This window comes from Monodelphis domestica, chromosome 7 (genome assembly GCF_027887165.1).
Source record: "Monodelphis domestica isolate mMonDom1 chromosome 7, mMonDom1.pri, whole genome shotgun sequence".
NCBI lineage: Eukaryota > Metazoa > Chordata > Mammalia > Didelphimorphia > Didelphidae > Monodelphis > Monodelphis domestica.
In genome coordinates, this window is record NC_077233.1 from 291,117,998 (window position 1) to 291,129,964 (window position 11,967).

The 11,967-nt window shown below is 49.6% G+C and overlaps 1 protein-coding gene across 1 annotated transcript; it reads left to right on the plus strand.

Moving 5' to 3' along the window:
* The first annotated feature begins 372 nt into the window (after positions 1 to 372).
* CKS2 (CDC28 protein kinase regulatory subunit 2) lies at positions 373 to 6,404 on the plus strand. The gene is made up of 3 exons (XM_001363443.5): positions 373 to 644; positions 4,170 to 4,297; positions 5,619 to 6,404. Exons 1-3 carry the CDS (start codon positions 586 to 588, stop codon positions 5,669 to 5,671), a joined length of 240 nt encoding a protein of 79 aa, XP_001363480.1. The 5' UTR covers positions 373 to 585; the 3' UTR covers positions 5,672 to 6,404.
* The last annotated feature ends 5,563 nt before the right edge of the window (positions 6,405 to 11,967 follow it).

The following is an 11,967-nucleotide window of genomic DNA, read 5'->3' on the forward strand; positions in this document are numbered from 1 at the left end:
ACACCCCCAGCAAGGAAAAACTGCACCCCAGCAAATGCAGGAAGCTGTGGCGTTAGAACAACCGCACCGCCCCTACCGGCCTCAACAGCTACTCTCACCTCTAACGTTCCACCAGGCACGCAGCCCTCTCCAAAATCCAGCGCAGCTTTAGCCCCGCCCCCGCCCTCCCCCATTTAACCGATTTGTTCCTCGTAATCCAACCCCTGACCCTGGTCCGGTGTACGTCACAGTTCCTCCCGCCCCCTGCCAGCCCTCTTCGCTGACTGTCCCGCTAACTTCACAACAGGCCTCTGATTGGTCAATCGGGAGGAGTTGGGCGAGCGGATGAGGAAATGAGCGTCAGAGGTTGGGCAAAACTAGAAAATCTGCAGTGGGTTCCACCCCTTCCGGAGAGAGCGCGCGATGAGTGGTTGTCGCTCGTGTCCAATCAACGCCCGGTTGTTGGATTCAAATCAAGATCCCTGGGGGAAGGGAGCTTCTAGCAGTTAGTTGTGGTTTCCGTCGCCGCTTCGCCTTCCCCGGCTCTGCCTCGGTGCTGCTGCTTGTCGCCGGCGTTGTTCTTCGGGCTTCTCCGCTGCCGTCAGCATGGCCCACAAGCAGATCTACTACTCAGACAAGTATTTTGACGAGCACTACGAGTACCGGTGAGGAGGAGCCTTGTGGTCGAGGCGGCGGGGCGGGGGGCGCGTGGGGAGCGGGTGTGGGAGGGGGCCTCCCCCCTCGGTCCCCTTCTCTCTCCGCGCTTCCCCTTCGGCTTCTCCTTTGTCTGGAAGTGGCCGGGGCGCCGCAGCGTACCAAGCAGCCCAGCGGGGCCCATGTGCGGCAGAGGCCGAGGGACTGGGTTCAACGGACGCGCACGGCCTGGGAAGGGAGGCTGAGGAGACCAGCCGCTTCTGGCCGAGAGGTCGGAGAGGAGGAAGCTGGGTCTTTAGACCTCGAGCTAATCGTGATAGTGAAGCAGTCGCGGCGGTTCTCTCACTCGCAACTGCACAGAGCGTCGATTCCCATTTTAACGCCGCACCGCAGGGTTGGGGCTGGGAGACGGGCGTAGAATTCGCACCTTATCGAAAAAGTAGGCTCCGACCTGGCGAAATGCTCGCCTGGCCCCCCGGAATGGTAGTGCCGGCCCGGGAGAAGTTTGTGGAGAGCCAAGACAAGTAGGACCGTGGGAGCCCCCGGGGTCGGAGTTCAGATCCTCCTCCAGGTTGTCTTTGTGACCGCGCCGCTTCGGTGGGCTGTGCCTCCGGCCGTCCCCTTCCCAAGGAGCCCCGCGGCGGCTCCACTTTCCTAGTCATTGGATGGAGGGTTCGCCCTCCTTAGAGCCACTTGTTCTCCCCCCAATCCAGAGAAACCCTTCCATCGGGCCTCGAGTTTGACCATTTCTGTTGTGTTTGCGGCCAAGAGGCTACCTGGGGAAAGCGCCCCGCCCTTGAAGGTCCTGAGCGTGTGGCTGGGCCCTCGCCCCGCCCTGCGTGCCTGACTGGATGTGGGGGGGCTGGAGCCGGGGGCCTCGGGGAAAGGGGGCTCTGGGGGGAGCCTTTTATACGGAAACGCTCCGGAAAAGACTTGTGCTGACCCCTCCCCCCAGCTCTGCCCCAGAGTCCCTTCGGACTGTAAACAAAGCCTCCCTCCCACTGGAGCCCAGCCAGAGCTGGGGAAGCACCACCTCCTCCCCTTCGGTGCTCGGCTGCTCGTCAGCCCGGAATCTCCGGAGGCAGGGACGGCCCGCCGGCCCTTTGAGGCCTCTGCCGGGCTCTCGAGGAGCTCCGAGTTTGAGACCCTAAAATGGGAGAGCAGAATTGTCCCGGGATGGATGGTGGCGTTGCATGAAATGGGGGGCAGAGAGCAGCCAGCGCAGCCGGGAACCGAGCCTGCCTCCCAGAAGTCACTACCCCGGTCTGGGATTCGCTATGCATCCTGGGTAGTGTTGGCCGCGGCCGGCCGGGCGCCAGACCAGACACGGACCTTAGAATGGGCCCTTAGCAGAAAGCCTGGCGTTATGGGCTCCGGGCACGATAAGCCACGTGTGTAGCTTTATTTCCACTCTAATACCGGTTGGGGCAGCGCCCGGCCCCGCCGTGGGCACAGATGAGACTCTCCGGGTTCTTGGGGCTTCGACCCTGGACCAGCCGGCTCTGAGCCCGGGCGAAGCCTCCATTGTGCTGAGGAGGCAGACGGCGTCTGCGGGGTCTTTGAGCTGCTTCGTTTTTACCCGAAGCGGCCTCCGTGAATTCTGGGGGGCAGCAGACCTGCGCCCCTCGCTCTCTTCTCTGCTTCCGACGTGCCCGTCCGGCCCGGAATGCCTCTCCTTGCCACTCCTTGAGGCCTCCGGGGCTGCTTTGCCCAGTGACTTCCAGGGTTCTGCCCTCGTGGCTCAGGGGCTGGACTTGCCAGGCCGGGGTCCCCACTCCCGCCCCCTCTTCCTCTCAGCCTTGCCCGCCCTGCAGTCAGGGGCGGCTCTGAGAGCTAACGTTAGGGCCGAGTCCCGACAGCCTCGTCCTGCAGTGAGACAGCGGGCCTGCCAAGGGGCGGGAAGGGGCCAGAATCGGCCGCCCTGGTCACTGGTGAACTAGAACTTGTCTGCTCTTACGGCGGTCCTCCCGGGGAGGGCGCTCTTGTTTCCTTCCCCACCTCCTTGGGCAAAGTCTGATTGTGTGCTGCTTGGCGGAGGGAAAGGAAGACGGAGCGATCCCAGGAGTGGTGAGGGGACTGCTCAGAGCACTGTCTCTTTCTCCCCTTGCTGGGTCGTTGCTGACCCGCAGGTTCTCTTTCCCAACAAGTCCAGCGCCTCGGCCCTTGTGTTTCTAGCCGAGGACAGTTGCTTTTCCAAAAGCCTGGCTTCCCTTTCTGTGGTGCCTTCCCTCTAACACGGGCGGAAAGTCCCTTTGGGACCATCTCATTTAACCCAGAAGTTGGAGGAAGAGTCTCTCCATCCAGCCTTGGCTTAAGGACACCCACGCCTTCCCGGTGTGTTGGGCAGCCGACACAATGCTTTTGGAAGGTTCCCTTGTTTGTAACTTCCTGTCCTTTCTGCTGCTGCTTCCTGGAACCCAAGGTGAGCAAGTCTGGTCCAGGGGCCGGGCCAGCTCTTCCCATAGGCCCCGGCACCCCTTCTGCCAAGCATCTTGATTTCCTGGCTCCTTGGCCCAGGCTTGAGCACTCGGAACCCTTTCCAGGGTGTCCGCCTGTGCTCTGAGGAGGTCCGAGTGCACTTGGAGGCAGCTGGTAGGGCAGCGGATTGAGCCCATAGCCTGTCCTGCCAGCGTGTGACCCTGGAAAAGTCACTGCACTTCTTTTTGCTTCCGTTTCCTCAACTCTAAAGTTGCCATCCTGCCTCGGAGCCTTTTTTGTGAGGATCAAGTGAGCCATTTGTAAAACATGCTTAGCCGGGAGTCTGGTGCCTGTACTTACTTGGGCATACTTAGTGCTTTCTTTGATGCTGTTTGTATCTTTATCTGGGTCTAGGTTTACCCTTAATGCCGTGTAAGTCTTCCTGCTAGCTTTCTTGAGGGCCCCGTTCTAGAGACCGTACAGGGCTTCCTAAAGCCCTCAGGTTTCCTCCCTCGCCCCAAGCTGCTCTCTCGCTGCGCCTCCCCAAACATCTCTTTCTCTCGGGCTTTCTTTTTGGGCCTTGATTCTGGCCTCGGCAGGTTAGCTCTCCCTCCCTTCTGCGTGCGTTTGGCATCGCCAAGTCAGCCTTTGCTGGGGTCATGGATTGCAGTTAGGCCGCAGGGCCCAAAGCACAGGCACTCCTTGGGTGACCCTGGATCCGGTGGTTCCAGGGGCTTCATTGTGCTCTCATCTAGCTCTCATGCCCGCTGTCGTAACCCTGAATCACAGCATGTGCTGCTTTACATTCTCTGAGCTGGAGGAGGAAGATCCCTGGATTTGGAGCAAGATGTGGGTTCAAAACATCTGCCCTTTTCTATCTAAAGGATCAGGCCTCTCCTGTAAAATGGGGGGGGGGGGCTTCTGCTTTCCCTCCGACATTCTTAGGGCACAGGCTGAATTGAATAGCACGGGGGGCGCCACCCCCAAAATGCTTGTACCCAGGTCCGTGTATCTTGAACCAGAAGCCTGAGTCCCTCCTTGCGCTCAGGTACGGTTCGACTTTGGGGCCCTCGCGGCGAAGCCTCCGACTCTTCACGGGCTTCTCTTTTTGACTCTAGGCACGTCATGTTACCTCGAGAACTTTCCAAACAAGTGCCCAAAACCCACCTGATGTCTGAAGAGGAGTGGAGGAGGCTGGGGGTCCAGCAGAGTCTTGGCTGGGTCCACTATATGATTCATGAACCAGGTACGTTTGTCATTGGAACATGGACTTTACATCGTCTGTTTTACGTAGCGGCCGGCATCTTTTATTCGTCCCTTAGGGTGCCGGGTGCCTTTGTTTGGCAGGAGTTAGGCCCTTTCCACCAGAAAGGCCTCGGGAGTTCTCAGGACGAAGAGGAGAACTTCAGAGAATGAGGGTGGCCAGGGAGGAGTGTCACACCAAGTGTCTCCCTCTTCCAATAAGCATTTAATACCAGTGGGCAAGCCACAGCGAGCACCTAGCGGTGAGAGCTCTGGCTTTAGGGCCCGGAAGGCCCGAGTCAAATCTAGCCTGGGACACTTAAGTGGTGGTGTGACCTTGGACAAGTCGCCTAATCCCTAAAGATGATTCACTAGAGAAGGAGGAGGCCCCGTGTACATCACGCTCCGCAGGGCCACAAAGAAGGAGGCGGGAACAATTGGTGGACAGTTTTCTAAATCGAGACGTTTTTTCCTGGAAGATATTATCCTTTTAATTTTAAATCATATGTTTACAGTTGGCTGTATTCCTTAATAGAGGTGACTTTTTTTAACATGTACACATTTTACAATAGATGGTTTCTGTATTAAAATATTTTATTGTTTTAAAACAAGTTTAAGAGTAAGTTTTTTACTCCTAAGGCATATTAGCGTTGTGCTGGAGCTAGAGTGGACATAGTGTACATGTAGGCCACACATACACGTTTGTGTTGTAGGGGGGGAATAAGAAAGAAATTATTTTGGAGTTGGGTAATCAGGCTGTAGGTGGCTTGTTGTATTTTCTAGAGTTGGAGGGCTTCAATGCGATAATACCTGTTTGGTTTTCACAACAACCTGGGAGGAAGATGTGGGACTTGGAATACTGAGATTCCCTCTATCTCTGCACAGGCTGAATTCCGAAACAAATGTGGGTGTGCTCGTTTTCAGCTGCCTCTGGCAAACCTCCTTCTTAGCATTTTAAGTTGTCGGTGTTGACAAACATTAGACTTAGAAGGCATGACTTGCTGACCTCGTCTGAAGCGAGAAATTGCAAACAACATGCCGCGGGTAGATCCAGGTCAGCTCACAGGATACCCTGCTTGGTCTAGTCTGTCTGCTAAAGGCGAAGCAACAGCATCAACTAGAGACGGGCTGCTTTCTGTCCAACACCCTCTTACCATTCCATGACCAATTGTGAGTCTGATCCGCCGGGCTTGAGAGTTCACGTACTCCACCTTTAGAGACCATGACTGAGTTGGGGAGTTTCTAAAGTGTTCGGTTGTGTCTACTCCTTTCTATTCCGCCCCATTCGGATTCCCATACAATAATCTTGTCTTTTTTCCCCACAGAACCACATATTCTGCTTTTTAGAAGACCTCTTCCAAAAGAACAGCAAAAATGAAGTTTATTTGGGTTCTTCACTTAAATTTTTTTCAAACTATGTATATGTGTATATATGGGTAGTATTCAGTGAATACTTGAAAATGTACAAATCATTCATCCGTACCTGTGCATGAGCTGTATTCTTCACAGCAACAGAGCTCAGTTAAATGCCACTGCAAGTAGGCTGCTATTCAACGTTTAAGATACAATTTTTCTCTCTAGTCGATTTTATCTTTCCTATAAGTGCCTATTTGACTTCTCCTTGAATGACATTTGTTTAATAAAGTTCACGTGTTACATGTATATCTGAGTACTTGGTAATTGGGCTAGCTGTTTATGTTCCAATTTTCATTGTTAATTTATGAATAAAATGTAAATTTCTTTCAGTTGTTGTAGAAACTATAATCCAAGGAAATGAACTCTAAAAGCAAAGCAGAAAACGTTAAATGAATATTACGAGTGGGCTCTCTAATAGCACTCCTTTGGCCGGAAGGTCGCTGCCACTTTCCCTAAAAGGCAGTGAAAGGGCTCCGGACTCACTGGGTCTAGAGGAGCGAGCAGGGGTCAAATCGATGGTTCCTGCCACGTAGGACAGGTCTCTAGAGCACGAGAACAAGGCCCGCGGCTTAGAGTGGATGTTTCCTTGTGATTTGGAGGATGGGATATTTGGGGAAGCTGCAGCCAGCGGAATCCACATCTTTGACTATTCTTTAATGCTCTTGTTAATGAAGTAAACTTGTGTTAAATTTCAATGGTCTACAAGTGTCTCTTTTCATCCCAGTCCCGGCTCCCTTGGAGCACTTGGGGAGCGGGTGGGCTTAGACGGAAGTAAAGGGAGCGTTGCTGCAGGAAGTGTTCCAAGGACAGGCCGGGCCTGTGCCCGAGCCGAGACTTGGCAGCAGTGACGCTCGGTTCCATTTCACCGCCCGACCATTTTTCTGTTTCCAGGGTTTAAGAAAAGCGGGTGGCCCTGGGCAACTCGAAAGTAAACAGCCCGATGCAGGTGTGCCCGGGGCCATATTGAATTGAGGGGGGAGCCTGGGGCGCCTCCGAAGTGGAGAGCAGGCCCAACGTTTCTGGGCCCCCCAAGAAGTGCCTTTCTCTGTGGGTCTCCAAGGGACGTGGAAGGCTACTGGCCAGTGGGACTAGAAGAGTGGCCCAGCATACTTGGATGGAGCCAGTTGCGTCCTAGATGAAGCTGTTTCTGTCCTCGTGGCAAAGTTGGCCCGGGGAGGGGGAGATTCCCCAGCAGAGCAGACGGGCTTGACTGACTGATGCTCCCCACCCCACGACAGCGGTCAGATGACGCTTTCTCACAGGGATGGACGAAGCACTCGGTTTAGGGAAAGGTCAGAACGGCTGACGTGACCAAGCAGCCAGCCAGGCAAAGCCAGAGGGAGCTCTGAATGTGGTTCTGGAAACAGCCAGCCTGTGGCCCAAGGCGTCTTCCCAGAGGCCTGGCCCTTTCTGGGGCATTAGCGACCCCAGGGGACCCCCAAATGGTCCATCCCATTCCCATGGGGGCTTCGGGGAGCAGACCACGGAGGAAAGGGCTAAAACTTGGAGCAAAGAGATGGTTACGGCACTGTTTGCCAGTTCTAGATCGGCTCAAATGGAAACGTGCCAGACGAGAATCTAATGGGATGAATAGTCACTTGGGGGGCCAGAAGGTCGGTCTCTGGCTTGTGCTCACGGTAGCTGTTGGAGTACTTTTCCCTCCTTTCCACTTCCCTTTATTCGTCCCAGTTCCAGATAGGGACACACGGGGCGGGATAGCAAGGCTCAAGAGGCCCAATCCTAGGGCTAGCAAAGACCGGCACGCGCTGGCTTGGAAGGACCGCGGCCTGCATCGGTTCCGACGCGCCCTGGGCGGGATGCCTTTGTGTCTTCTCCGGAGCGGCTTGCCTTTGCTAGGAGCCACCCTTCCCAAGGCAACCAATTCTCCATCTACTACCAGTGCTTAATGGGCCCGGATGAAAGAAACTCCATGTTCTGACCCAGTCCTGGGGACTGCTGGTGCTACCGCAATTGTGTGGCGAAAAGTTCCCCCAAAGACCTTTCCAAGTTTTGCCGTCCAGGGACAGGGCGGGTAGGGAAAATGCCCCCTCAAAGGGAGCCCCTCACCTCGTGGTCTGCTCTAGAGAGCCAAGTCATTTTTGAGTCCTACCTTGTTCACACTTGGACACAACTTTCCGGTGGTCTGAGCGCCCGTTCTGAGTGCGAGTACTTGGATTTCTGGATTTCGCGTCCCTGACTCGGCTATACCATGTGGCAAATGCAGGATGGAATGGCACCAGCTATCAAAGGCCTTCAGCTGGTTCGCTTTGTTACTCTAAAATGCCATAATTATCTTGGCATTTTCTAGCACAGAAAACGTTCACTAAGTACAACGAGCCGGCTGTTTAAAACTGGCTGGCTTTTAAAAGGAGAATCTTTAGTGTTTTGTTCCTTTACCCCCAAATAGCGACAAATTAAAAGATTGGTTCAGTCTAATAGTTGAAGATTTAACGGTTGACAACTTCAACCCAGAATCCCCAAACTCATTTTATTGGAATAGTCTAGCTATATTCTGAAAACAAATGGAATATTCACATTTTTAGCAAAAAAAAAAAATATATATATATATATATTATGAATTTTCTTATTTTACCCCAAAGGTATACTATGAAGAGACGTATCTACTCTGTAATGTTCATAAAATCCAGATTTAAAAATTTTTTTTGAGAAAAAACTTCAGGAAAAGCTCTTTTAACTCTCCAAATCAAGAAAATGAACTGTTTGGAGATGGTGCCATAAAGAAACCTAAAAGAAATCTACACTGCCTCAGAGATCCAGAAGGAACTTTGGGATGTATTGAGTGAACTGAAGGGGGTTGAACCTATTTATTCTGAATGTAAACTCTTATGCCCCCTAAGGGAGACTGCCCCCTAATTGGCTTTTTGTCAATGAGCCTCCCAATCATTTGTTTTGCTCTCCCTTATTTCCCTCTTTTCTCCAACTAGTGTAGTTTTCCTCTTAGAAAGTACAATATTGTCTGCACCTTCAGCTAGGTCTTTAGAGGTGTAAGCTAGTTGTGTTAACTGATTCATTGGGGAGACTAGATTGTGAAGACAGGATTAACTCTCCCCTTGTCTAGTTTTAGCTAATCAAACCAAGAACTTAAAGTACTCCTACTTACCATTAAGTCAATTTAAGTAAAGGGTTGTCAGAGTTTTTGTTTTAAAATAAATATATCCACTTGGTCTACAGGGCAGACATTCAGCTTCAGAAAGACCTCTGAGACAGGGTTGTGTGACCAGGGACAAGTCATTTAACCTAACCTATTATTGCCCTCAGACAACTGCATCAATGTGATGTATTCCCACAACAATTAAGTAAATCATGGGTTCAATCAAGAAACAGTAGTGAAAGAACTTAAAGCATATCCAAACATACAAAATATTTTAAGAAACAATACAAGGGCCTTTGTGAGGGAAGGGCATAATGACAAGATCAAGAAAGGCTTCAAGAAGAGAATGGCCAAACTAGGAATTCTAAGGAGCCTAAGAAAGGAATTACCTAAGGAGGACAAGAAAGTGCCATAAAACAAGAAATTAGTGTGTAGAACAGTAGCCTGGGGCAGGGGGTGATTTTAGTCTAATAAGGCTAGAAAGGTAAGACGGCAGGTAAATTCGGGTCACCCACTGCAGCAACTGAAATGAGTGAGGACTTCTTGAGAACGGATTCGTTTCTTTTACATATTCTTTGGGCAACAGATGCCTGTCTAAAGGAATGATTATGTAATCATCACACACATGGCTGCCCTAAGAAGAAGAAAGGGAACTGATACACAGGACATAGGTCCAAAGGAGGTTTACCAAACAATGTCTTTTTAATGGGTTGGACACAGAATAAGACGTGATGGGCCTCCAAATCTTTGTTGATAGTGCCAATTGTGTGGCAGCTCCCGAGATAGCAGCTTTTCCTTTCTACATAGAAAGAGCCTAGTCTGAAAATAGAAAGATAGGCTCCCTTCTCTTCAAGGAGTCTAGAATAGTGACTCAGAGGGAGTAAGGTGACCTCCCTACCCTTTATGTGCTAGCATCTTTGATCTTTGATCTGGGTAAAGGATTGAAAACTGTTCTGTAAGGTAATTTTCTCCAAATATTTCCCCAAGACCTTCTGATCAAGATGACTATTTGAAAAATAGTAGAGGATCTCCAACATATACCGCAGCAGTGGTTTTAAAATGGTGCCAGATGGAATGACTGAGAATAATCAATGAGAAATAGCAGCAATACCATCCTCCTTGGCTAAGCCTGTATGAAAATGTGTCCAAAAGGCTGGGAATGATGAGAGAAATTGAACAGGAAGCCCACTTATACCAGTGCTTGAAGTTTATAACTGCTCTGTGTTGACCCACCAGAGGAAAAGTCAGTTTAGGAACTGGTAATTGAATGGCTCAAGCCAGCAGTATAACAGCCCTACATATGAGAACAGAATTACTGGAAAAGCACCATATACTACTACCCAGGAAAACTGTCTTGCTATCTACTCCTCAAAGTACTGGAAGCCAAAGATAAGGACAGTTCAGACAAGAGCTTGGAAAGGAGGTTAGCTTAGAGCAAAAAATGAAAAAAACTCAAATGATAGGTCCTCTGCAAAGTAGAATGAAGGAAATGAAACTCAATCAGTCCATGAGACAGCAAGATATATTAGAACAAAGTTCAAAGACTGAGGGGAAATGAACATGTTAAGTATTTACTATTTGAAATAAATCACCTGGAAAATATGTCAAGAAGAGAACATTTAAGAATTATTCAATTTCCAGAAGACTACAACCAAACAAAAATCCTAAAAACCATATTTCAAGAAATTATGAAAAAAAACTTCCCAGGTTTGTGTATCAGAGGGAAGTATTACATTAAACAATGATGTCATTAAATAATGAGCTATGCTATTCAAAAAAGATAAAATTTACAATTATGGTAACTACACTGAAAAACTACATTCTACAAGGGAAGACATCAATTGTTAATAGAATAGAAGGTATCAAGTCAAGACAAGCTTAGAAAGGTAAATACATTTGAAAACTGAGGTTACTAAATGGAGAAGAATGCTTACATTCAGATTGAGAGAAGACAGAATGACTTTACAAGATCAAAGAGTCATTGGCATTCTTGTTCTATTTTTTTCTATTTTGTTGGCTTTAAGAGATGAGAGGAAAAGAAATGTACTAGAAGTGAAGCATGAGAAGGGGGAACTAATATTTTGCTTTAATGAGATTCTGGGAGAATATACAGACATGGAGATGGGGCCAAGGTTGGTGGAGAGTAAGACTTGTCATGACCCAGTTTTAATCTGAACTGGATACAGGGTTGCATAGAAATGCACAAAACTCCAGGAAGGACGCTAGGAATTGAAGCTTTTTTTCTTCCCAAAGTTAGGGTGATAGAGTTGGGCAGTGAGGAAGGGATACAGGTGAAAACGTGGGTGATATAAAAATTTTAAAACAATTTAAATAACTAGAATATTCAAGGGAAATCCTAAGAAAAAGGTAGAAATGAAGCAGGAAAGTAGATGAATAGAACAGCCTGGACGAGGAAGAACCATAAACAATAGAATTCAGCAATATTTTGAATAAACCCTGACACCTTCCCTAGGGAAAAAGTACCCTATTTTTTTCACACCTCTTTGTGTGAACTGCTGCATTGGGCTGGAAATTAGACCAACATGCCATTCTAAAATGTGTCCTGAGCTTAATCATAGGAGGAGCAGTCCGGATGCGTTTCAGAGCAATGACCCAAAGTTGGATTCTAACCCCCCCCCCCCCCCCCCAATCCCTATAGTTATTTACATGAGGTTACTTTGTTTACATTTGCTTTAAAAGCTTTTGCAGAAGTACAATTAACCTCTTTGGGTTCAGAAAGCTGTTAACTAACTGGAAATCTTTTCATCTTGTATCTCGAGCTTGACAAGGATTTTATATTCAAGCCAGCAAGAACTATCACATATGCAGAGCAAACGCCATTCCCCAATAGTTTATCAAAGGCTAGAAATAGTTCTAAAAAAGGCACAGAAAAGAACGTGCCAAAGCACTAATAAAGGAATCGTCGATACTTAAAAAACAGTTTTTAAAATTCTCTTTCTCTGAGACTAAAAACCATCCGTAGATTTTATTTCGTAAGCGGCAACACCTAAGCGTCCAAATGCCGCTGAGCCGGAAGAGGTCCTCTCCATAACGCACGCACAGCAAGTAGCCCACGTGCGCCCCGCCCTGGCGAAGGGCGCAAGCGTGCCGAGAACGCTCCTGCGTCGCGGCGTCTGTCGCACTTC